At 40.7% G+C, this 27,895-nt stretch overlaps 1 protein-coding gene across 2 annotated transcripts in view; it reads right to left on the bottom strand.

Moving 5' to 3' along the window:
- The window catches only part of galnt14 (UDP-N-acetyl-alpha-D-galactosamine:polypeptide N-acetylgalactosaminyltransferase 14 (GalNAc-T14)), a 237,701-nt gene extending 210,271 nt beyond the window's left edge, over window positions 1-27,430 (bottom strand). The window contains exon 1 of one of the 2 annotated variants that reach the window (XM_085432502.1): window positions 26,961-27,430. In XM_085432502.1, the coding sequence (XP_085288628.1) occupies window positions 26,961-27,122 (162 nt within the window). In that variant the 5' untranslated portion in view covers window positions 27,123-27,430. The remainder of the gene's footprint in view (window positions 1-26,960) is intronic. The other variant, XM_085432500.1, reaches the window with a different exon arrangement.
- Between the last annotated feature and the right edge of the window lie 465 nt (window positions 27,431-27,895).

Here is a 27,895-nt window from a genome sequence, read left to right as displayed (position 1 = left end):
AATTCGAATAACCCAGTGTGTGAGGGCACGGGCTCCAGAGGACACCTTAGGCGCAAACGAGCCACACCACTGGCTTTGAGAAAACGGCACTAATTGACGCTCCGGGGATCAGAGCGAGCTGCTCAAGCCATCACTGGTGTAGCAGTGTGCATGAATAAAATACTGCAACCCATCAAAGCAGTGTTCGAAAGCACTACTAGTGGTCAAAAAAAGTCCACTGGGAACTTCCAAGTGATACCAATCAAAACCCAGCAGCCACAGAGGCTAATCCGCAAACTAGTGCATTTCCCCCCCTCTCTTTTTGTCTGTTTTCACTTACACAGCATGAAGATTCTTAACTTTGTTCTGTTCATCGTAGAGAAGCTATCTGGGCTAAATCATTATAGTCATTCCTAAAAAGAAATGTCTCGTCTATTTTCATGTTTCCTCATTTTCCATTCATGTTTTTTCTCCTTTGCTCCCTCTTGTCATCCTCCCTCTGTTCACACCTATTCTGATATTCCCAGCTGTTCCTTCTCCCCTTCTTTCTCCTTTACTGTCAGCTTCTGAAGTTTCTTCATCATTAGTGCTTCTCCTTTGTTATTCCACACTGCCTGACTCCTCTCCTTATTCTTCCTCTTCTCTCTCTGGCCTTCATTTATTTTTACCTACTCCCTTTTCCTTCCACCTCTCCTACTGTGTAAAGTGGTTGCTGTTTGTTTGAAGTCAGGGCTTATTGAGCTCAGGTCTGGGGAGAGCACAGCTACGTCGATACTACACACACACACAGAAATACACGCACACACCGATACAAACACCTCCTCTTTCTCTCTCTGTTCTTCTATCAACGCTGTCTCACCCACAGGGACTGAAGTGGATGCACACATACACACACTGCTCAGTCATCAATTAAGGGTGTGTATAGATCTCTCCCTGCAGCAGTGGTGCTTGTTTGGTTTCTACATTGTTTTCTGTTCCAGCTCATACATCTCTGTCTATGACCCCAACACACATACAAATACAGCCACACACGCACAGACACATACAGCCAGATATACACACAGATACACACACCTCTGCAACATTATTAGTTTTGTTGTCTCTGAACATTTTTTGTAGCCCTGCTTTTCTCTGCTTTTGACCACAGGAGCCAAGTTTTTATTTCGTTTTTATTTTTAAAAATGAAATAAGGACATTTGTGCTTGTGTGGTAGTGAACTGAAAGCTGAACAGCAAAGCCAACAACAAAAGCAAAAAAAAAAGCCTTCTCCAGCATATAAACTGGTATTTATACAGGAAGAATCTGTCATAAATGTGCAGGCATTCTTCAGATCATCCATAAAAATCTTCTACGACAAATCAAACCAGACAGAGTGGAGATTAAAAAATAAATCAAGACACAAAATAAAACATACATTTATTTCTTTTTTGGTTTAAATGTTTTGGGTTTTTTGCCATTTTTTATTAACATTATTCGTGTGTCTGTTTAGAAAGCACACCTACATACCATAATAAGTGAATTTACTAACACAGTCTTCATTCCAAATAATCTATTGTATACAAATGTACAAATTCTAAACAGGCCTGTTTTTGTGGTTAATATTATTATTATGTGTGGCTCAGGGTGGATACTTTAAATCACTGCCACCATATGTAATGGTCTGCTTTCATTGTGTGAATTGTTTGTAGTCCAAATATATATTTATTTATTTATTCATTACCTCAGCCGGAGTCCTTTGCTCTGAACTTCACAACTGATCTCTTTTTGTGTTTGTTTGGCTTTCTGCTTCAGTAGTTTTTCTTTTGTTTGTGACTCTGAGACCAACAAACGATGTTTCCTTCACGTTTTTTTATGCTATTGTCTGTATATCTTTCTCTATTTCAAATAACCTGCAATTTTATATGCAAATGGTGATTGAGGGAGGCTCAATAAATAGCTAAATATGGAAGTGTAAGAGAGGCTCATGCACTTCTGTGAAATGTCATCCTGATCAGGAGCTATAATCATCATGTATATGTATGAATTTAAAAAAGCTGACTAAAACAATGCTTTTGCACTTTCATGCTTTGTGTGTAGCACTTTAGTTTTAGTCATTAATGTACACACTGTTTTATGCATCTGTCCCTGTTATATTATAATAATAAGATGCTACAGAGCCTCCTTCTCTATGGGAGTTGGGACAGGCTCTAGTCCACCTGTGACCCTGAATTGGATTAAATTCACAATTCACCAAATTCAAATTTAAATAAAGATATTACTCTCTGTACACCCCCCCAAAAAAACCAAAACAACTCAATTTTACTGCCTAATCTAAATGCAATTATTTGATGTATACTTGAAACTAAGTATGAAAGCAGTAGGAAAATAAAACCATTAAGGGCATGAAATATGAAATTTTATCCTTTTTTGTTGAACATAATGGCAAATGCCTTTGGACTCATGTCCCTCAGTTACAACAGACAAGTAGTTGACATCAAGTTATTGCAAATGTTAAGTGTGTCTCATGTGGCCCAAATGTCACAGCATGCCTGACACATCTGGCTAACATAACACAAACCACTGGCTGAGATAAGGAAGTCAAATTAACTGTGAGTCAACACCATCAAGGCGAAATGTGGCCCACTGAAAACTGCAGATATTGGCCACATTTGAGTCGAGCTTTCATTTCTATTTGGGAAATATAACACGGCCATGACAACTAGGAACATTTTTACAACAATAACTTCTCAAGGCAATGCCCTTTTTCAAAAGCCTCTTATGCCTCTTCTGCACCTACTTGGCTCAACTCGACTCCACTCCACTGGATTTTGTTTGTTTTCCATTATAAATGAGTATCACCTCAATGTGGGCATGGACATTATAGCAATACCTACAAAAGTCAGAGACATCATTTGTATGCAACACAAACAAAACACAACAATGGAGGATGTCGAAGTACATCTGCTTCGACATCCTCCATCGACATATCTGACTGGCCAATCAGTGACATACAGTCTGTTGACATCACATTTGTGACTCAGATCACTTGGAACTCTGGACAAATTTGTACTAAAATAAATACCTGGGGCAAAGTGCTACCACCTAATGGAAAACCTACAGAAGTAAGCAAAAGGTACGTGCAAAAAAGAGGCATTAGATTGTCAAGAGTTCTACAGGTACAAGAACAAATCCTGCAGTCTTATCTATTTTCAGGTTTTGCACTTCCAGTCAGTCAAACACAGCAACAAAGCGATATATTGCTTGAGAATGCGCACACACACAAATGTGTAGACATATATCCCTGAAGTTATCTCAAAACCCAAATACTGAACAAGAAATCTAACAATGATTGAGTAAGTCATTGGAGCACAGGAACTTGCTTTTTATATATAAATATATATTAAAAAAAACAAAAACCTACAACACAACTGGACAGGACTTTATTATCAACCAAACATAAATTATGTATAATCACATGACTGGACACAAACATACTGTATAGTCAAAATCTAGTAACATACTGTTACTTACTTACTATAGTTGGTTTTCCAAACTTTTTTAAAAAAAACTTAAAAAAAAAAAACTTCCTGTATGATGCCCTCAGAGCCAAACACACACATTTATTCTCATTCAAACCTTAAGAGTCACAGCTGAAGCGCTGTTTGGCAACTTTCAGAAACTGTACGTGGTCCAGATTGTGGCTACTCTCAAGCAAAAACCCAATTTCTGACCGCCGGCATCCCCGCGTAGGCAGTAGGGCTGAGATGAGGCAGAGTGTCCCCACAGGGATCGAGAGAGGATCACATTGCATATTCATGGCACACCAAAAGAACCAGGGATAAATGCATCCACCATAAAGCATAGGAGAAAAAAGGAGAGTGGTAGAGAGAGGAAGAGATAAACAGAGAGAGAGAAAATGCATTTGTAGGTGTCTACATCAAAAATTTGCCTTGAATTTAAAGCATTTTTCTTCGCAGCCCTGCAAGGCTTTCCGTGTCTGTTCAACCGAGCTCAAAACTGTAAAGAAAAACAGCCAAGGCCAATCTTTTGCATGCGTGTGTGTATTTCAGCATGCATATGTATGAGGTGACAGATGGAATGTAATTTAAACATTACCTTGTACAGATGCACATTTTACCCTTCACACACATATGAGAAGCCTCAGCATGGAGATTTATGCATAAACATACACACCATAATACTCTTCAAAATAACCCTGACATATATTCAGAAACAACTGGAATACTGTCAGTTAGTTACTAGTTGCACTAGTATCACACTTGTTTGTCCAGCATATCCCACAGATGCTCGATTGGGCTGAAATATGTGGAATTTGGAGGTTGTCAGCACCTCAAACTCATCATTGTGCTCCTCAAACAACTCCTGAAACATTTTTGTTTTGTGGCAGGGTGTGTTGTCCTGCTGAAAGAGACCACAGCCATCAGGGAATATTGTTCCAATGAGACATGGTCTGCAATAATGCTTAGGAAAGTGGTTTGTGTCAAAGTAGCATCCACATGAATGACAGGACCCAATGTTTCCCAGCTAATATTAATCTGCCTTCTTCCTACAGTGTATCCAGGTGTGAGATGTTCCCAGGTATCCACGTGATGTAAAATTAATACATCATTCATTACACTAGGCCACCTTCTTCATTTGCTCCATGGTCCAGTTCTGCTCTTCATGTGCCAACTACTGGCACTTTCAGGGGTGGACAGGGGTCAGCATGGGCACACTGTCTGGTCTGTAGCTGTGCAGACCCTACACAACAAACTGGGATGCTCTGTGTAATCCTCATGTTTACCTATTTTTCCTGCTTCTAACACATCAAATTTGAGGAAAAATGTTCACTTGCTCGCTAATATACCTCACCCATTACCAGGTGCCATTGTGAAGAGATAATCAGTGTTCTTCACTTCACCTGTCAGTGGTCATAATGTTATGCCAGATCAGTGTATGTCCTCAAAGGGATTTATGAATGGTTAAGGATATACTACTGCTAACAATCCTGTTTCCAAAACAGCTTTAAAATGTAAATAACGCTATTTACTGTCGTGTAAATCACCAAAACTGTATTAAACTTGCCAATATAAACCAAAGTCAATATATTACATGGTAAGACAGATAATATTTTAAATATATGAATGAGCCTGCTGCATGTTTCTGCTTGTTTCCCACAGTGTTGCATGACATTTTATTTTGACTACACTGCGTTTGTGAACTACTGAGACCAGCTGCTGTAGTTTGGAAAGCAACACGGAAACAGAATTTCAAGTACTCAGCAGGTTTTCATGTGTTTCATGATGGGCTACACGTCTGTAACAGTTAACGAGTCTGGACACAGGTGAGTTTAGCACTGAAACTCTTACTACTCCACCATCCTGTTGGAGAACATGCAGAACATGGTTAGGCATTTTTGTCCCTGATACAAACTTCATATGGGCGGTATCTGTCGCTCCAGGCCCTGGATATATCAGTGAGCATTAACAGAGCGTTACAGATGTGCAAGTTTCCCATGCCAGTGCACTTCTACATTCCCAAACCATCACAGATGTTGGTTTACCAAACGTGGACTGATAACGAATAAAACTTTGTGTGATCACAGGACATTTTTCCATTTTATCACAGTCATCCTAAATGAGCTCAAGCTCAGAGAAGGTAGCAGTATTTGTAGATGTTAACATGACAGAGTTTTAACCGGTTTTCTGTTTGACTGATTGTCTTTACCCAGTGTGTCAAGATTGATCACAGGACTACTAATAACAAGAGACAATCATTCATGCTCACAATTTCACCTATGATCAAGCAGTGCTAACAACTTCACTGGCATTGACCTCCCACATCATGAAGACCCTGGAAAGGCTCATCCTGGACCAGCTGCGACCCATTGTCAGACCACATCTGGATCCCCTTCAATTTGCTTATCAGCCTCGTCTCGGAACAGAGGACGCCATCATCTACCTGCTCAATCGTGTCTACACCCATCTGGACCAGCTGGCGAGCACTGTGAGGGTCATGTTTTTTGACTTTTCTAGTGCTTTCAATACCATCAGGCCGACCCTCCTGGGTGATAAGTTAGCAGCGATGCAGGTGGATGCTTCTCTGGTGTCCTGGATTGTTGATTACCTGACAGGAAGACCACAATATGTACGTCTCCCACAGTGTGTGTCTGACAAGGTAATCAGCAACACAGGGGCACCACAGGGGACTGTCCTCTCCCCCTTCCTCTTCACCTTCTACACCACAGACTTCAGCCACTGCACAGAGACCTGCCATCTTCAGATGTTTTCTGATGACTCCACGGTAGTTGGATGCATCAGCAAGGATGATGAGACAGAGTACCGGGCTGTGGTCGACTCCTTGGTCACGTGATGTGAGCAGAATCATCTGCAGCTCAACGTGGCAAAGACCAAGGAATTGATAGTGGACTCCAGGAAGACCAGGAAACACTTGACCCCTCTTTCAATTCAGGGGGTCAGTGTTGACATTGTGGAGAACTATAAATACCTTGGAGTACACATTGACAATAAACTGGACTGGGCTACAAACACCACAGCACTTTACAGGAAGGGCCAGAGTCATCTCTATTTTTTGAGGCGGCTGAGGTCCTTCAACATCTGACAGAAAATGCTCAGGATTTTCTACGAGTCTGTTGTGGCCAGTGCGATCCTCTATGCTGTTGCATGCTGGGGGAGCAGGCTGAGGGTCGCAGATGCCAACAGACTCGATAAACTGATTCTTAAGGCCAGTAATGTTGTGGGGATGGAGGCGGATGTTGTCCAAGATAAGGACAATGTTGGATAACACCTCCCACCCACTCCATGACATGCTGGTCAGTCACAGGAGCACGTTCAGTGAGAGACTGAGATTACCGAAAAGCACCACTGAACGACACAGGAAATCTTTCCTGCCTGTGGCCATCTCCCTGTACAACGCATCCACTTAACACACTGTTTACTGCAACAGCTACACCCTTCTTGCACATGCTCTTTTTCAGCTATTTATTAATAAGTGACTTTTATGTATATATATGCCTGCATATATTGTGCTATTCTTAGTTAGTGTATTGTCTGTCTCTGTTAATGTTTGTTTATAATGGAGCACTGTAACGAAAAAAAATTTCTCCTAGGGATCAATAAAGTATTCTAATTCTGATTCTGATTCACCACAGTCCCACTCCATAAATAAGCATTCTTTAGTCATTTTCAATGACTGCATTTCATTGTTTTTATACTATCTTCCAATTAATTTTAGTGATTGTCAGATTGCTTAATTGTGTGTTCATATATGTTCTATTCAACCGTTTTGGAGAAAAAGCTGCTAAAGTCAAGAAAAGAGTTTTAATAGTTATGAAAGAACCAGTTTCTTGATTTTACTTTGGTGGTAAAGAACAGTGTACAGGGTGGCCTGTTCCTGTACACTGCTGGTAAATGTATTCAGTATTAAGACCATTTCTAATTTGTGAATGCAAAGAAAACTGTCACACACTTTCTACTCTACAATAACACCATCTCCATCTACAATTCAGGTGCAGTAGCTGTCAATGATAGACTGTGCTCCCTCTCTGTCTGTCCCTAATCTGTCCAGATATCCCAGTGGACAACAGTCCTGGAAACCATTTATCCAATCACAGCTGTTCAAAATTCCTCACCTTCTCCCACAAAACCCACTTTCGCTGGTGAATCTAAATTCCTGGGAGTGTGAATACGTTGTTTTGGATGCTTAGCAAACACTGCAGAGCCAGACGTCTGGAAGCACAGCAATAATTCACCCTGTGCAAAAGCCATGAATAAAAACAAACTTAAGAGAAGAGACAAAATACAAAATGTGATTCTTCTTTCCCTCTATTCTTCTCTGTCACCTCCTCTCTATTTTATTTTTCTCTCACACAAAGACACACATGCAGAGACACAGATACTTTCCTTTCTCCAGTTCACCTTTGGTTTTCATCAAGTGTGGTTCAAAGAAATATTATTTTTGGTATTTCAACAAAATGAAATTAAAATTGATGTTGAAAGAGCAGCGACATGCTCACAGACATAAACACGGTGCTGCAGTTATCAAACAACAAACGGGAGAAGTAATAAAAATTAATAACATAGAAGTCTGGCTTTGCTGAAAAAAAAATCCAAGGACAAAATCACAACAACACAGATTCATTATTAAATGTCTTGACAGCAGCTGCGTGTGTTTGTTGTGTGCACTGAGCTCTCAATCTAATCCCTTTCTTTATTGGCCCCAAGCAGAAGGGTCAGCCGGGGAATAAGCAATATTGTGTGTGTACGTTTGTGTGAGTGTGTGGGAGAGAGAGAGAGTGTGTGTCATTGTTGCCGAGCAGGAATGAAAATTTTACATTTTTAGAGGGGAGTTTGGAAGAAGGTGGAAGAGGAAAAAGATGATAGGAGTGCTCGTTTAAATCCCGCTGGTAATATTGCTTTCTTCACTCCCTTGGCAAGGAGATTAACTGCTAATGGAGAGGATATATCTGCTATTAGCCCCAGCAACAACAACAACTGTGACAACAGCAACGGCTTGAAAAGTGCAATGGTGATGATGACAACCGCAGCAATACGTACAGCAGTCGGCAGACTCTCCTGTCTGGGCCTCACAGCTGACAGCTTTGAAGCAACACGAGTTTCAGAGTGAAGCGCCGGAATTTGCTTCAGTTCTGAAGTTACAAATGCACCTCAGGTCTTAGAGGGTTAGTGAAATGAGACTTTGCAGACTTGAGACTTGACAAGATTTTAAAGTCTCTTTTCAGTCTCTGCAGGTTACATGGCACGCTGGCTATGTAACAGAGAAATGCATGGAAATTGTGCTGTTTGCTGTGTGCAAGTCTTGACCCTCATTTCATTAGATTTAACTTCCAAGGAGCCAGACTATTGTATTTTTAAATGCTCTTTAACAACAGTTCTCATGGCTTTCTGAAGGTCTGCTTCTTGTTTTGTTTATTAATCCACTTAACCTACGAACTACGAATCATTAACTCATCAAAAGGCACATCATTCAATCAATAGAAAGGTTTTGTGTCAACACAAGACAGACACTTTGGCAAAGAAAAAGGAAAAGAAAAAGAAGCTCCTTTCAAATGCCCCCTTATTCATAACAGGTCACCACAGCATGTAGCTCCACATGTTTGGCAGATTTTTACATCAAATGTCCGTACTACGGTGGCTGTGAAGTGCAAATCACATTTACAACATCAACAAAAAATTAACATTTCCGAAAACACTTTTACATAAAAAAAAAAAACCAAATAAAAAAATTGACAACAAAATAACATTATAACCATAACATTATAACTATAACTAACTATAATAACTGCTTTTGTTTTCTCTGTTTTTGCTTTGTTTTTGTTTGTTTGTTTGGTTGCGGGGTGGGGGGGAGGGGTTGTGGTCGTTGTTGTTTTTTGGGGATTATGCTTGTTATGTGTATGGGTCCTGAGATGTTGGGGGGGGGGGGGGTTGTGGGGGGGGGGGTTGTGTGTGTGGGCAGAGACTGGTTCTCTGCGGTGTTTTGTCTAGTGTGGACCTGGTAGGGGGAGAATTCGGGTTGATTTATGATCTCAGAAGAAAAATTCACAACGCATGTATTTTGGTCTCAAATACTAATTTACAATTTCCCCCCAGTACAACATATTCAGTCTACTAAGAGTAACATCGATGAACTAGAAGAATGATTTAGTCTACAGCTACCTGACAATGGAGCCAACCCTCACTTATTGCATCTCATTTCAAAAGAACAAGACGGCAACAGCCAAAGTGATCAAGCTGAGGCTTCAATGGAGGACTTCACAAACCAGTCAGTAAGCAGTTTTCACAGCACTCAGTTTCTGTTGTAGAGTTACAGAAATAATAATAATATTCCAGCTCAATCAACATTTATTCCACGGTAAAACTGTGCTGTGTCCACACAGCACTGTACATCATCACACATACACCAGACATGATCGCTGTAACTTTGCAAACATGAGCATCGTGAAAGGCTGTCCTCTGCTAGGTGGCTTCTTGCATGAAATACTATGGCTCACCGCACAATGCTGTGTAAGTACTGATACTAGCTTGTGCTCGCACAGAGGCAGTGACAGGAGAAGCCGACTGTAACTGGCACTGAGTGGAGAAATGACACATTGAGCACAAATGACTGGTGACAGTGAAAACAGCTTGTACTCTGTCTGCTTTAAACCAGTTAATTTGCTCCCTGTCGGCTCACTGTTGTTCTCATTGTTTGTGTGTGCAAGTGTGCGTGTGTGTCGGCTCTTTCTGCGGATCCATTTGTCTCTCTTTACCTCACATCCTCTCAATATATCCCATTTTTTGTCTTTTCTTATTTTTTCCTTCTCATTTTTCTTCTCATTTCTCATCACGCTTTCCTTTTGTGCCATCTTTCTTATTCTTCATCAGCTTTTCTATTCTCTCTCATATTGTGATTTTGCGACTTTTCTGTCAATGCTGCTGTTTGGCTCTTCGTTTTTTGTAGCCTTCTTTGTTCTCACTCTCTTTGACTCTTAGTTTTTGACTTTCCTCTTTCGTTTGTATCCCCTCCTCTCCCTCACTCTCCCTCTCTGTTATCTTTCTCCCCCACTCTCTTTATCCTCATTTTACCCTCCGCTCTCTATAAACTAGATTGATGGCTCAATCTTACATGCATCAAGGTGAGAATTACAATTTTTGCACCAACGCACACACACATATACACTCACAGAAATGGCAGTAGACAATTACTGCCCTATTCACACACACACTCTCTCCCTTTGCCTCCCTCCCACACACACACACCTTTTTTCACTCAGGCTAATTTGACATTCACAAAATAAGCTGGTTGCTGGCAGGAGTCAAGTTTAACACAGGATATCAGAGGATATAGTACTGTGCAAAAGTCATGAACCATCCTTCATTTCTTTATATTTTTTAGGAAAAAAGCTTGAAAGTCAATAGTTAGTATGGCCATCTTTGTTTTTCAGCACAGCCTGAACTCTCCTAGACGAGTTTTCTTGTAATTTCTTTAAGCGTTCACTGGAAATCATTCTCCAGGGTTCTTGAAGGACATCCAAAGCTCTTCTTTGGATGTTTCTGTCTTTTGTTCAATTCCCTGTTGAGATGATCCAACACTACTTAAGTAATGCTGAGGTCTGGGCTCTGGGGAGGCCAATCCATGACCAAAAGAAAAAACGCACAACAAAAAACTATCCAGGTATGCTTTTACTGCACTGGCAGTGCTGCTTGGCATCATTATCAGGCTGAAAAAACAAAGCCATTGCCAATCTGTTACATTCCACAAAGCAACAAGTTGGCAATAAAAATGGGCTAAAATACAACCCTAAACAGAGATAGAGCCTTTACTTTGTTTTAAACATGGCTGTAGACACTCATTGTTGTACCTCTATCCTGACTTCCTCCATACATACTGAGGATTTGAACCAAAATTTCATAATTGGATTAATTACTCCATAACACCTGTTGCCACTGATTTTCCAGATGCAATCCTGTTTAATCTGGCACACCTCAGTTAGCGTAATATCAAGGTATAATGTGGTACTGCAGTAACCCATGAAGGCATGAAGGGTTTTGACTTGCCTATGTTGTGTACTGCTTTTTCTGGCCTAAAAACATGTTACACGTAGTGTTCATTTAACAATACAGAGGTGTCTGCCTGCCTCCTGATCAGTGCAACACTAGCTATTCAGAAAAGGTTAGGAGCTGCAGGCCAGGCTAAAAACACAAAACCACAGACTGAAAATAAAACAGGGACATAGTGTGAAAAGTACAGCTGATGTGGAAGTGCTTTAAACCACAATTCTTTCTCATGGCTAGAATGGATCAACACCTCTGAATGAGGAAAAAAAAATGTCTACATGAAAATATATGGAAAAGTTATAGTTGCACTTCTTTAATATATAACCTCATTAAACATTTAGTGTTTAAGTATGTACATGCATCCTTGTGTGCCCTGAAGAGGTGTTCTTAAATGTTTCTTTCTGCAAATATTTTATTTCCCTTGCACTGTGTAACAGCTGCTGTCCAGTCAGTGCAGGTGACTGTTACTGTCTTGATCATGAATGATCAGTTCTCAAGCTGCTGCAGGTTCTAATTACAATTACCACTAAGGTCACAGTGGTATAAGGAGGATCATCTTTGGTGCCAGGCCAAGAAAGTGGAGGTAGGTTACATCCAACCCCAGGATGAAGTTGTCTTCAGGAAAGACAGCAACATTTGTAGAATAGAAACCAACACTATGCCAAAATACACTTTACAGCAAAACTTTAAAACAGCAAAACCAAGAACAACCAATACCAATCGGATTTCTATGCAAGCATAATGGTTTCTGAAGCATCTGTTCAAGTACTCTGTTCAAAATGTTGATCGTGGCATCACCGTGGACTGAGCCATATATTAAGCTCTGCTGTCATGAAACTTTAGAAACTTTAAGAAGTTGTCAGATCTGATTCATGATTCTTTCCACACAGGTTTTAAATCCATGTGATTATTAAGTTTAGCACCATGTTGTCCTTCAGATCTACAGTCTTATATTAAAATAACAACCTGAAGGTGTTACCAACAGGGCTACCAAGTAGCAAAAATTCCTTCTAGGTTTTTTGTTTAACATCATATTTAATTCAAGTTTTAAAATTTGAAACTTTTTCAGTCAGAATTTATTCAAAACCCTTTTGCCATACATACACGACTTGTTTATCTTGATTATTAAGACATCATGTTCTTTCAACAGCTGTGTGAATCTTGTTCTCTAATCCCCATATTCAAACAAGAAATCAAGAGCCTGATTTATATATTACATTAAAAAGTCAAGTCATTGTGGAAAGCGACAGTAACCAAATTAGTTAAATCCATGGCAACATCTTTTTCAGAAACACACACACACACACACAAAACCGTAACCCTAACACACACAAAGGCGTCTGTTGTGTAGCGTGACAAAGTGGTGCATGTCTTATCAGTGACAGTTAATTTCCATTGCACACAGATACACACAGACACAACCCAAGTATGTGTAGCACAAGTGAAGAGACACACTCGCAAAGCGGAACCCAAACTGACGCCTACATGACCATCATATGAATTATAAATGAAATGTCGGTACATGTAAAGTTATGATTTACTGACACTGTCCTGCTGAGCCTGCATGATGACATAATCAAACCTTCGAGCCTTTCCCAGCCTCTGTTTATCTGTATGTTTGTGTGTGTAAGAGAAACACAGACACACACACATACAGAGTACATGGATAATTTTGCAGTCAAAGATGCTTGATTATACCGCATCCCCATCTAAAAAAAAAAAAATCCAATGTATGCTGATTCTTGCTTTTTTCCCTTTTTTTTTTAAGCTTCTGAATCATTTACCATTTATAACGTAGGAAGGAATTAGGAGGGAAAAATGCTAAACGCCTTTTCTTGTGCTGTTGAGAGAAACATGCTTCTCATTTCAGGAATTGTATGGTGATGGCAAATTCCCTTTCTTTGTATAACATCTGATCAAATGCTAATTTAGCTGAAAGCTGCTGTCCAATAACCTCTGAAGTGAAGACTATGTAGTCAGTGAAAAATTGTAAGTAAAAAAAACAAACATTAGTTGAAGCTGTCAGATACATGTATATGAGTAAAATGTGCATTCGTTGGAAATGTAATTAGGTAAAGAACAGTTTCTGAGAGACATTTATTCAAAACATCACACCAATAGAAATTTAAATCAACACTTTATGATGTGAAGAATATGTATATACAGTAAAGGGTGAAGTTCTATATTGGAAAAAGGCCCTCCATATTGACTCTTTACCCCTTGAAATCATACTAGGAATATCCCTTAAAGCTCTTTTCTGAACTGAGCAGTTTCTGTCATATTTAAGGCCTGCTGGGTTTGCATCAGAAGTTACTGAGGGTTACCTCTGCCTACGCAACTACCCTTGGAAAAACCCGGAAACTATGTACATCTTTATCGTAATATCCTGTGGTGTCAAAAACACGTAATTAAGGGTACAGGGGAGGTCATCAGATGTCATTTTTGTGGGTGAGAGAGATAAAGGGTTGAAATTAGGGCCACATGGCTTAAATACTGCACATTGCATTTGTTACATATGAATGCTTATGTAACAATATTTCTTTGTACCATTTCTGCTAAACAAGTAAAGAAGTTGCAATTCTCGCTGGGAGAAAAAAAAAACTTTTCAAAGCAAAAAGCTAAAATGTCAAAATTTGAAATGAAAATTAACTTCTGAAGGTTCTGAGAATTATTGGGGGGAACATAGAAACTGCACCAAATAACGAAATTTTAATTAAATATGATTAAATAAACAATATTCTGTTGTTGATATTCACAAAAAAATGAAATAACAGATGGATTCCCCCCCAACTTCAGTTAATCCAAATCACAAATGCAAATGAATTCTTTCCAGAGTTTCGATACCACTGCTTTTCTACCTTTGCAATGCTCCACTTTCACTAAAAACACATATGGCCTTCAGTGACCAAGCCTCACAGGTAAGTCAATATTCCCCACAGCTGCTGTACTGTAAAGACTTTCACAGCAACATTTCCGTCTGTTTTGTTTGAGATCTCAGATTTTTTTAAACCTACATTTGCTTTGATATGAAACAGATAGAATAGAATATGAATCAGTATACTAAACACAAAGCAGAAACATGGGAACTGATTTACACCAAACCACCACATGTCCAGTCTGACTGCTTGGCACATTAGCGTTCTGACGTGGATCTCTGCTGGGTGATGTCTGCAAATATTTAGCTTCACATTTCTCATTATGATACAGACATGGGAAAACTGAGAAACATGGCCAAAATATAATCATATTTTATAATAATTATTGTAAAAAAAATAACACTAAGTCTATGTTATGACAATATAACACTATGAAATGTCAGGGAAAAAACATGTTAGGAAACCTCTGAACCTACTCAAAGACATGACAAATTTCCATTAACATATGGTTTAATTAAAAGCTTAAACTGGTGCCCTTTTATCCCTACCATCAATACCAGTCAAAAATAAACACTTAACTGGTTGATTGTTTGGCATTTCTCCAAACCAACATCATGAAAATCGCAAAGCTGCGACATAACTTTAGTGATATATCAGCCGCTGTAGCTGTTGAACCTCAGTTAGGTTCATTTCCACAGTGGTAAGTGTGTTTCACAAATGAGTCCTCCAGTGCCAGAGGCCAGTCTAGTTAGCCAACCTGTGGGCCCTGCTGAACTGAGTGCTTCATATAAAACATTATTATTATTATTCCCTCCCTGGGAGCTGGTTATAGCCGCTCTGAAAACTCATTTCCCTCTCCTCTTGTCCATGTGAATGCCTCCTGATAGGGAGAGGGAAGGAGAAAGGAACAATAACTGCATTTCATATGACAGGGAAATGAATAATTTCAACTGTGCGTGTGCATGCAGTTTATGTATGTGTGCTCTTGTGTTATTTAGTGTAGTGTACAGTATTGTGTGTAAGTGTGCCTTGTGCCATTGTGGCGCGATTGGGCGTTGTGATACACACGACGAGCACAGTGACTGGAGCATCGATCTTGTTTTCTCGAGAAAGAAAAGAGAGAAACTGAGACAGAAGTCAAATTGTAAGAGAGATTTCCACAAAAAACATTGCAATAAGCTAATAAATTGATGACTGTTTTAAAAATGATGCTACACTCAACAAAAATATAAACGCAACACCTTTGTTACTGCTCCCATTCCCCATGGGATGGACGTAGAGACCTAAAATTCATTCCAGATACACAATATAACCATCCCTCCCAAACAGTGGTCACAAATCAGTCCAAATGTGTGGTAGTGGGCACATCTGCTATATTGAGATAATCCACCCCACCTCGCAGGTGTGCCATATCAGGATGCTGATCTGACATCATGAGTAGTGCACAGGTGTACCTCAGACTGCCCACAACAAAAGGCCACCCTGGAATGTGCAGTTTTTTGCGCTATTGGGGGTCTGGGGACCCAGAACCGGTCAGTATCTGGTGTGACCACCATTTGCCTCATGCAGTGCAACACATCGTCGCATGGAATCTATCAGATTGTCAATTGTGGCCTGTGGAATGTTGGTCCACTCCACTTCAATGGCTGTGCGAGGTTGTTGGATATTCGTGGGAACTGGTACACGGTGTCGTATACGCCGGTCAAGCACATCCCGAACATGCTCAATGGGTGACATGTCCGGTGAGTATGCTGGCCATGCAAGAACTGGGACATTCTCAGCTGCCATCTGCCCTGAACAATGTGAACCATGATTCATCCGTGAAGCGCACACCTCTCCAACGTGCCAGACGCCATCGAATGTGAGCATTTGCCCACACAAGTCTGTTACGGCGACGAGCTGGAGTCAGGTCAAGACCCCGATGAGGACGACGGGCATGCAGTTGAGCGTCCCTGAGACGGTTTCTGACAGTTTGTGCAGAAATTGTTTGGTTGTGCAAACCAATTGTTCCAGCAGCTGTCTGGGTGGCGATCTTGGAGGTGAACCTGCTGGATGTGGAGGTCCTGGGCTGGTGTGGTTACACGAGGTCTGCAGTTGTGAGGCCGGTTGGATGTGCTGCCATATTCTCTGAAACGCCTGTGGAGACGGCTTATGGTTGAGAAATGAACATTCAATGCACGGGCGACAGATCTGGTTGACATTCCTGCTGTCAGCATGCCAATTGCACGCTCCCTCATTGCTTGTGGCATCTGTGGCATTTTGCTGTGAGACAAAACTGCACATTCCAGGGTGGCCTTTTGTTGTGGGCAGTCTGAGGTACACCTGTGCACTACTCATGATGTCAGATCAGCATCCTGATGTGGCACACCTGTGAGGTGGGATGGATTATCTCAATATAGCAGATGTGCCCACTACCACACATTTGGACTGATTTGTGACCACTGTTTGGGAGGGATGGTTATATTGTGTATCTGGAATGAATTTTAGGTCTCTACGTCCATCCCATGGGGAATGGGAGAATGGGAGCAGTAACAAAGGTGTTGCGTTTATATTTTTGTTGAGTGTATGAAGAAGAATATTGTGAAAATGTATATTGTATTTTAAGTTTTTCTACATGCATAGAGCACTACAGTGTGTAGCATCAACCATTAATCCATTAATTAAGGTGTTTTTTTCCTTTATTTATTTATTTTTTAATTTTAAAAAAGGGCTACTATTGGCTTTGGGATTAGTGCAAAAAACAAAACAAGGGAACTTGAAGCAGCAGGGTTAATACTCTCTCAGCACTCTGTCACTCTATATACTGAACTAAGCAATCTTGCATTCGAGTTGTGTGATTGGTTGAACCATGAGTTAGGGACAAAAGAAAAAAATCACAATATGCACTAATACTGAGTTCTTTCATCACTGCATCAGTCGGTTTTGATGTTTGCAGATGACACTGATCTGCATTGAACGTCAGGAGCAGGTGGAATAAAGCCTGGAGAGGTGGAGGTATGCTCTGGAGAGAAGAGCAGCAAAAGTCAATAGAAGCCACACAGAATACATGTGTGCAAAAAAGGAGGCAGCTGTAAGACGCAAGGAGTGGAGGTAGTGCAGGTGACGTTTTAATAAGGAACAGACAAGCACTGGAGAGGTGAAGGAGAGTCCAGGGAGGGTGGAGTGGGTGGAGACAAGTATTGGGAGTGATTTGTGAGAGAAGGATAGAGGTAGAAGTGAAAGGGAGGGTTTACAAGATGGTAAGATTAGAAATAAGCATTTTTTTTAATGGAACAACTGAAGAATAACAACACACATTAGACTGGATGAGACCAACCAGATGTTGGCAGGACAGGAGTGGAAGGGCGTAGTTGGTTTGGCCCCTGTTCAAAAGTAACAGCAGAATATCCTTAAAAATTGGTCACTACTAAGGTGGGTGCACATGGTGATTCTTAACTTTTAATCAGTCTAATGCTTCAGACAATCACACCATCTTTTCGTCACTTGATCAATATAATGTCAATCAATCATGTAAAAACAGACTACGCTGTATGGAACTTCTGCCATCAGAGTTCAGCGAAGACAAATTTGCACAATAAGGGCAAAGCTGGCAAAAACGATTCAATGGCCACCTCAACAATTTAATAAAACCTTTTCTTCAATCATTTGCTAACATGTATATTTTTTTAAACAAAACAGTGCATTAGCAGTGGTGCTTTTGTAAAGTGTCAGGAAGTACCAGCGCTAACTCTGTTAGACACAGTGCCATTGTGTTCATCATTTAAAGAGAGAATCCTCTGTGAAATAATGAATTCAATGAATAATGTACTACATACAGAAATAATTTCTGTCTGGTCCAGATCTGATCAACATCTTGCCCTGAGACGCTTGACATTCCTCCACCAGAGAGAGAGAATGAGAGAGGCACACAGTGAGGCAGTGTCCTTCAGTATTCAAAGAACCAACAGATTGTTTCCTCTCATGTTTGGATTTCTGAAGGCAGAAATTCCATAAAGACCCCCTGCCAACCTGCCCGAGGACACGGCACACTCCAACCATGCTGCTTCAAAGGCTCTCCAAAAGCTCTCTCAGTGTGTATGTGTGTGTCCATGTGTGGGATCCCGCAAGAAATACCAGTTTTCTTGTGCGTGCATATAGATGAGGGTGTGATTCTGCATATAAGCATTTCTCTGTGTGTGCACAGAGTACAGGAGTATCCTTCCTTGTACAGGAAGTAGTCATGCTAGGTAAACAGGAGTGCAGGCTAATCCAGTGAGGAGTGGGAATTCTGCATTAGCATTTGAATAGTACTCAGCAGCACGAGCATTGCTGACAAAAGACACATCCTCTGTCCTGGCATACACTCACACACAAATGCTTGACATGTACTAAAAAAATTAATGTTTTTTAGCAGCCACAGACAAGTAGCTTAAAGGTTCCTTCTGATTAAAAAATGGCAACCTGCTGATTGTTTTCAAATGTTGGAGGTGTGTAAATGTTACCTGCCTACCATTTACACACCTCTGCAAAGACACACCTTTAATCAACCGTGTCAATAATATACCGTAATTGTCGGGCTATAAGCCGCTACTTTTTGCACAAGCTTTGAACCCTGCGGCTTTTAGTCAGGTGCGGCTTTTCTATGGATTGTCCATGATTTTTGTCATATCGTAAGACGATTTGTTTTGTTTGTTCCGCTGTTGTACGGCACTACGTTGCCTGGCGGAAGGGCATGTGATCAGACACACAGTATCGGGGTTCAAGAGTGGTATGTTGGTCACGTGTCCATCCGCCAGGCAACATAGTGCTGTACAAGTAGCGCGAAAAACAAACTTCAAATTAACGCTACGCGTTCAGCGGGAGTCGTGGATGACGAGCGGCGATAAACTTGCGAAAAGCAAGTTATGCTCAACTCCACCATTGGATTCTGACAGCGTGGAAAAGTGTGAAAACATCCATGATCAAGGGCTGGACTGCTGCATTATGGAGAGGAGGACACCGCCACGGCCCTTCAGAGGGTGTTCGACTCTGACACTGACAACGAGGATTTCTTTGGTTTTGCAAGTGACAACGAATGAAAGAAGCTGAGAATGGATGACGTAGCCATCCTGAGCCTGTTCGTATCCGACACTGGAGGAGAGGACTTTGGTGGTTTTAGTGCGCAGGAAGAAGAGAAAGATGGTGGTGAATGACTTGACTTTTCTTCTTGTTAAAGCCATGTCACTGCACCTGAGCCTAAAAGGTAGTCTGAATCTATTTTTCTGGTGTGCTGTAGGTTATTGTTATGTACTACATTTGTTACTCATTTATGAAGCACAGTACATGTTTCGTACTTGTAATTACCGCTACTTGTACACAGAGATGGGCGTAATCTGATTACTTTTTCGAGTAACGAGTAAAGTAAGGGATTACTATTGCAAAAATGGTAATTAGATTACCGTTACTTTCCCGTAGGAACGCTGCGTTACTGCGTTACTAAAACCGTGATTTTTTGCGAGAATGTCTCACGACAGTGACGTAAGCGAGTGCGCCGTTAGTGACAACAGCTGTGTGCAGATCAACAATGGATAATATATCGAGTGCGGGAGAGAGTATGAGCGTGCAGCGTTTAAAGCGTGGAAGTACTGACCTTACTTTGAGTTTGATTCCATAAAAAGTGACAAAAACATTAGCGTCCATTGTGCGTGGGAAGAAAACTTCTTTTTAAAGCGAAAAAATCCCTAAACTTCCAAGCAAGTACCGAGTGCGCAACGACGTAATGGGAGACTCACAGAGAAAGTCGCGGATTCTTCAAGTGTTTTACTTGCATCTATTTGAAAGAGTGAGTGTAAACACAAAAAATATTTTATTTTATGTGCTGGAATGTGCAGAAAATAGGTTTAAATGTTAAACTAATTTATTCAACTCAGAGAATGTTGCATATAATTAAATTTTTGCTTGATGCATAAAGTTAAAAGATTAAAACTGATAAAACAAGTTAAAAAAAGAGATTTTTCCATTTGATTACATTTTGTATGATGGATTATGCAGAAAAAGTAGAATTGGGCTGAAAGATCTATCGCTTTATCACCTCTTCAGGTTGTAAATCATGTTTTTAAAAAGTAACTAAGTAATTAATTACTTTTGAAAATAAGTAATCAGTAAAGTAACGGGATTACTTTTTTGGGGAAGTAATCAGTAATTAGTTACTGATTACTTTTTTCAAGTAACTTGACCAACACTGCTTGTACATATACCTAAAAAGTTATGCAAATATGTACCCATAACTTGTTTTTCAAAATATTAATAAAAGGGGTGTGTCTCCAAACAGCCATCTCTTTCCTGACAATTCCCTTTGTGCATATTCTCTTACATATGATAAGTCAACATTGAAACACCTGCGGCTTTTGGTCAGGTGCGGCTAATGTATGTAAAAAACAGGATTTTCCCCTGATTTTAGCTTGTGCAGCTAATATTCAGGTGCGCTTTGTAGTCCGGGAAATACGGTACTTACAGTGTAATTAGGTCAACAACAAGGATAGGACCCTATGTAAGCGGTACATGATTGCATGCATGTTTCATTACCACAGGAACATACATGTTTGTTTAGAAATCTTGCTTGTTCAATTTCCGAAGTGCAACTAGGATTAAGATTTTTTTCATAAACAGAAAGGATAAAGTTCCAGAAGTGTGACGTATTGTCCACCTCCTATGGCCTTTCAAGAATTCGTGAGATTAGCTTGCATTTATACAGCACGAACCTTGTTTTTTTTGTGTCGTAATTCCTGCCCCACAAACATTCCTGCTTCTGCAGTGGAATTCGCGATAAACCAGAAACGATCAGGGTGGAGTTTGTAGTTCTGAATGCCAAACACACGCCTTGAGACTGCATTCATTCACACAAAAACAAGCACTGTTTGCCAACATTGAAACAGCTACAAGCAAATTTAGACTAATTCAAACGAGTGTAAAAAAGAACAAAAATAAAGGAAAATTATTATATTAACTAAGCATTCGGTCAACAACAACAAAAAAGATGTGCAAAGACTTAGATGGCAATAAGTCAAACATAAAGCTACAGTCACAAAAAAGAGAGAAACAGTGATTGGAGACCACGCCACAACCAAAATTACTGCGATCATGTGTAATAAACTAAAAATCTCACTGCATTTGAAATGTTTGCTTTGAAGTTGGGCTCCAGGTCTGTGACGACTTGCAGACAGTTACTGTCTGCAATAAGGTGGAGTCAGACTGCCATCAGTCTCAGGCTGGATGGGAACGAATTGTCAATTAAATGCCATCTCTTTGTTGCAATATAACAATTATTTGTGATATGTCATCAGTAATGACAAATCTGTTGCCAAACCCAGAAATTCATAATAACTACTTACATTTAGAGTCTATAGCCAGAGCTCAGAGATTAGAAATTGTTGTACTTTTCAGCAAAGACTAAGTGAGATTGATTGGAACATGTTGGCAATCTGTATTAATGAATCAGCAGTTATTTGCAAACCTTTGCCAGTCTGTCTGAGAATGATTGCAGGCAGTTCTAGTTGGACCGTGAATATCTGAAGACAAGTTGCCTTCCATTGTCTTACCTGTGCAATTATGTTGCAAACAAAATTAGTCACCATGAGGTTTATAAGTAATTATATTCTCAATGTCTGTGCAACCAACATATCGCTGCAATTACTTAAATTCAGTCACTAAATGTGAAGAAGTATTCAATGTAATCACTGAGTACTCACCAACTGTTCCCAGTTGTGAGGAGGTGACTCTCTTATTTTTATTCTAATGTGACAGCAAACGTGCACACACTCATTTCTCAGTCACACAGTCTGCACAGTCAAATTTCACATGCACATTGACAGCTTGCATGAACTCAGGGGTGTGGATGTGGATAGACAAGATCATTTTGCATGCACAAACAGAAAGAATATTTTAAGTTTAATGGGACAGCTAGCAGAGTGTATCATCAAATATTGCACAAAAGGATTTTACACTGAATTAGGAATTTAAAACTAAGAAGTTTCTGTTGAGCAAAATTCCTCAGACAAGTTTCCTGTTTTTTTATAGATACATTTGGTTTGATTCCAAATGTTTTTCTCTCTAATTAAGACTGTATCACTTCTCTAGCGCTCCTGTTTAAACTTGCATTTGGAGAATACACCACGGCACTAGAAAGAGCCAAATATATTCTTCTTTTCTTATGATACAAGCAGACTGTGTGCATGGTAATGATGATACCAGGCAAATCTGTACCTACAGATTTACACTGGGTGTGAAAAACTGTAGGATTAAGTTGGCAAGTCTGTATCTGGCTGGGTATTAGCCGAGGTGCATTTCAGCATGTGTGTCCTGACTTGAAAATGATACATTCATTTTTACACACACACACACACACACACACACACACACACACACACACACTGTTCTGCTGAATGAACAGCGATTCTCTCATTAGCTTGTAGGCTCACAGCTTACCGAACAAGTCCACACAAGACAAGACACTCTTTTTTTCCTCTTCTTTTGATAGGCTAAAGTGGTTGCAGCTGTTTCTATCCCTCCAACTGAAGTAGTTTAATTACATTTCAGATTTCAGATTTGAGGCATTTAGCTGAGAATCTTATCCAGGTCAACATACAATGAGAGCAACAGCAGATTAAGCTTCATTGCATGAATTATCAGCAGTTTGAAAACACCTCCCTATTCACACAAAATTAAGGCACGCCTCAAAATTAAGACGATTCATATTGTTCCCGACTTTACATTATTGTTAATGAGGGGGCATTTACAATAATGTAACGTTCTACATAAATTATTGTCAAAAATTACAATTGCTTTGGAAGTCAGCTGCTTAAGGGTTTCTCTTGTTCAGCATAATCACGTTGATCATCACTGAGTTAGCTTAACTCATCTCTGCCAGGCCGTCCTTCTTCATGAGCTAGTTGTGCACAAACACATGATTTGCCACTTCAGTCACTCCAACTCTGAAGGTCAATGCAGAGGCACATCACCTGACCATCATCACCCATCTGCCCAGCTGTTCCCCAGGTGTCCCTAGATAGTCCATCCATCATCTCACAGGGTGAGACAGTTTGTCTTTCAAATCTGACAATTTCATCCTCTATATGGTGCAATGTAACACAGTTTTTGGGTATACACACACATTGTGACTGACATACGACTCTGTATTCTTAAAATAAAAAAAGTCTAATCCACACACCATCTGTGCAAACTTTATTTACAGCGTACTTCAGCTGAACCAAATCCACCTACAAGAGCAAAAGAAGGAAAGGGCTGCTGTAACTGTATCTCCAGTATATGCATTTCAAACCCCTTCGAAGCACAGCCAAATGCAACGTAATAACAGTTTGTTTTTTAACAGCAGCAGCTTCACTCTTATTGCTTGTGTGCAAAGGTTTCATAAGCATGCTACTTAATAACACGTCTCCAACATATTTACAGTTTAGACTGAAAAGTCTCAAATATGTTTCTTGTAGGTGTCTCGCATAATTTCGTTTTTTTAATCCTACTGCTAGGGCAGGGGAGGAAACAAGCCACCGCACCGCTGAGACATCCAAGGAGTATTATGCTCCCCTCTCAACAGGTAAGAAAATCACATTAGCACACTACATCAGAATTCTTTAACAGATAGCGAGGCGGCGGTCTCCTTCGATGGATATACAATAAAGCGCCTGTAACCCACTTCTTGCTGTCTCATGTGGCGATTTTTGTAGAACATAACATAGAGGATGAAATTTACAGCTGAGATTTCAATCAGCGCTATAAAACTGCGGACTCTATATATGTAGTGCGCTATATATCAAATGGACATTTGAACACATCTCTAGTATCTTATAAGAGATGAGTTTCCCAGATCATCTGATGAACCACTCCAACTTTTTAAGCCCCAAGGAGTGAGATATACATACTTTGCTCCAAATTGTATACTCTGACTTCAGTGCACACCCTTTGCTAGCACTGTGGTTTTGCTTTCCTGATCTTTTTAGTATTCTATCAAACAAATGTTGAAATCTACAGTCACGGTAGAGTGACAAGGTGAGTAAGACTGTCACGAATGATGACTTATCTTCCTGCTTTTGATTCAGTCTGCGAACCTTTCTGCCCACGCAGACAGAGCATGCTACTCTATAATAGTCAATACGTGCACACAGTCAAGCACACGCACCTGCTGTTCAAACCTCCTGTTTAAGAAGGGCACCCAATCAAAATAAAGTTGGATTAAAGGGAGAAAGATGGAGTTAAAACAGCTCTTTTTCAGACAGAGAATACCTACAGCTGTAGGCCTCCATTGAAAAGCTGGTTGCAGGTTTCAGAGAAGCCTAAAGCTTGATTTATCCTACGTCGTAACTTTCATAGTAACTGGAAACTCCTTTTATTCCTACACAACAACTTTCCACAGTATTCGAGTAATTGCGTTGTGCTTCAACTTGCATTATGTTTCTTGGGAGGTGCACACCAGGTAGAAGGTTGCAGTGTAGGGTTAAAATAGGGTTCCGGTTATGGCATAAGTTACGACATAGAGCTGACGCAGAAGTGTAAGTCTATTCTGTATATATAGGATGATGTGAAGAATGGAATTCCTGTGAAGCAGCTTTTACACTAGCTCTAAATTCACTGCACTGTAACAGATCACACATACACTCACAAAAATAAACGCACACTGCAGGTGGTCTAACTGCAACGTGGGTTTCTGCTGTGTACTCAGAACTTTCTGAAAGCCTTCATTCAGTGCTTAGTGTGCACTTTAGCAACAAGCAAACATTAACAAGGGCCGTGGGGAGGTCAGAGGTCTGTACGCTGGTGTTGAAGAACAAATAATGTGATTCGAGTACATGCATATTAATTTCAGAAAAGCACAAAGAACACAACAGCTTATGAGAGATCTTTCCTACTTCATATGCAGAATTTATTTTTTGTATTTTTTGCAGTTTCTATAAACACATGTTCCTTTGACACAGACTGCTGAGTCCCAGTGTGTGGTGGAGATGCTGAATATGTAGCAGTCCTCACACAGAAATGCCCTGCACATACACACTGGAGTGGTACTTCCATCTAAAAATCTTGCATCTTGGATCCTTATTCATTAGATTTATTCAGGTAAAGTACATTGAAGCGGATGCATTTTACCTGTTGTGCCTCACAACAAAACAAATTCCTGACCCAGAACACTCTTTACAAAGGTCAGCTACAATTTATCTTAAGCATAGATAATCTTTTCTTGATAAATTCATACAGTATCCCTGCTAATTATGTGGTTTATACCATGTATGACAATCTCACCATATTCTTACGGACATTCGGTCGATCGGGGCTCAAGAGTTGGGAGTTCGTCTTGTAATCGGAAGGTTGCCGGTTCGAGCCCCGGCTCCGACAGTCTCGGTCGTTGTGTCCTTGGGCAAGACACTTCACCCATTGCCTACTGATGGTGGTCAGAGGGCCCGGTGGCGCCAGTGTCCGGCAGCCTCGTCTCTGTCAGTGCGCCCCAGGGTGGCTGTGGCTACAATGTAGCTGCCATCACCAGTGTGTGAATGTGTGTGTGAATGGGTGGATGACTGGATGTCCTGTAAAGCGCTTTGGGGTCCATAGGGACTAAGTAAAGCGCTATACAAATACAGGCCATTTACCATTCAGTTGGGCTGTTACACAATTCCTACATGGTGTGCATGTGTGCGCTGGCAGCTCTGTTTAACAAGGTAAGAGAGACAGGATCAATACGTTTATACCCCCAGCTACAGTGAACATGTTGCGGGTCTTTTGCATAACAGACGTCCTGCAGTGAACACAGGGCATGGGTATCAAGCTGGGTCGAAAATGAACCCAATTATCTTCAAAGGAACCACTGCAATCTGATAACTGAATTAAACAATGATAAGAGCTCTGATAGTGGATACTGAGCGTGCAACACTTCATTAAAAAAAGGAATGAAATTTAAAATGACAAACTGAGTATTACCTCACAATTTACTGAGTTGCTCTGATAGGAATACTGTAGGATTAGAAAACTGATTTTTCACTGATAATAAATCTACTGAAAAATAAAAGTTTTTAACTTGCAACACAGAAGACAACATTTAGTTTACTCTGGGAGTCAAGTCAAGAAAAGCAATCAGAAGAAAGTTGGGATCTTTGGTGGCATTTGCTCTCATCTCACCTTTGAGATGTTTTAGTCTTGTTTTTAGTCCACTGCATGGCCAAAGTATTTTACAGGTCAAGAATTCACCAATACATTAAGAGAAAGTGCAACGATTGAAAGAGCTCATTAGTGATGTTTAGGTCCACCGGAGGTAATTACAAAGAGTAAACACTTTCCCCCCATCATTAAACTTCACTAGACTTTTTTTTCTGACAATTTGGTTGCTTTACTTAAGATTAATGTCAAAAAGGACTTTCTCATATTGGAGCAATTCTTTACAACTTTTTTTTCCGTTTCCATGTCTGTTTCAGAAACTCCTTCACTCGGGATTTGGGTTCATGATGCTGCTAAAACTAGTGCGACTGCCCCGAGCTCCGCAGACGTCCCGCTTAAGTCCGCCACGCGTACACAGCAGGTCATATTTTTACTTCACCTGGTTGTAGGTTGTCTCTCCTGCTACTCCGCCTCCCCCTGCTACCGCTCCTGGACTGAGCTCCGGCAACCTCCTCCGGCTCAACACCAGCAGGTAAACCAGCGCTCCCAGCCACACCAGCACCGCCACGGCCACCGCCAGCCTCCGACAGAGTCGCTTCATTTTCCGGTCAGGAGGAACCGGCGGCGCCCGCAGCCCGGCTGCTGTCAGAAGTCCATTTCACAGAAGCGAGAAAAGAAGTGAAAGAAGCGGACTCGGAGCCAGCCTCCACTCACTGACACGGCAGCAGCGTGCCTGGTCCCGCTCACTGTAAAGCACCGACTACACGCTCGCTCGCCCTCACTCTCGCTCCTTCAACTCACAGAAGCGCGAGCGCTTCTCTGACACGCCTGACAGCCGTAAGCGCGTGCGCTGGTGTGCGCGAGCATGTTAGTGTGTGTGTGTGTGTGTGTGTGTGTGTGTGTGTGTGTGTGTGTGTGTGTTTCGCTGAGGGAGTCCTGGACCCTCCTGAAGGTTTGACTGGGAGAGCATGGAGCTCCACCTGGCGACACCCGCAACTACTCCACTAAGGAGGAGCCCGAAACAAAATAACAAGGAGGAAGAAGAGAGAAGAAAACTGAGAGAAAACAAAGGGAGAATGATCAGTTAGGTCAGCATGACAGGCATTGACTGGGGAAAGATGTAGGCATGCATTTACTTGTTTCCTTGCTCTGATAGATTATTGTTTATCTGTTGCATACTTTTGGATTTTGCAATTTCTGCTCAGCCAAGTTATCCAAGTTTGAGTTTATCGATAATAACCAATGTGGAAAACTGGCAGATTATCATAAATTAAAATAAGTTAGTTGCAGTTTCTGAAAAGTGTGAAGAATAGGAAACTAATATGAAGTACTGCTTAAAGGTACTTTTTGTAATTAACCTTGACAGAATGTAAT

Source organism: Copadichromis virginalis, linkage group LG15, assembly GCF_057382275.1.
Source record: "Copadichromis virginalis isolate Kocher_CV1m ecotype Utaka linkage group LG15, C_Virginalis_male_GT1.1, whole genome shotgun sequence".
NCBI classification, from domain to species: Eukaryota; Metazoa; Chordata; class Actinopteri; order Cichliformes; family Cichlidae; genus Copadichromis; species Copadichromis virginalis.
Note: the sequence above shows the minus strand (reverse complement) of the source record. Positions and strands in the feature narration are given on the sequence as shown.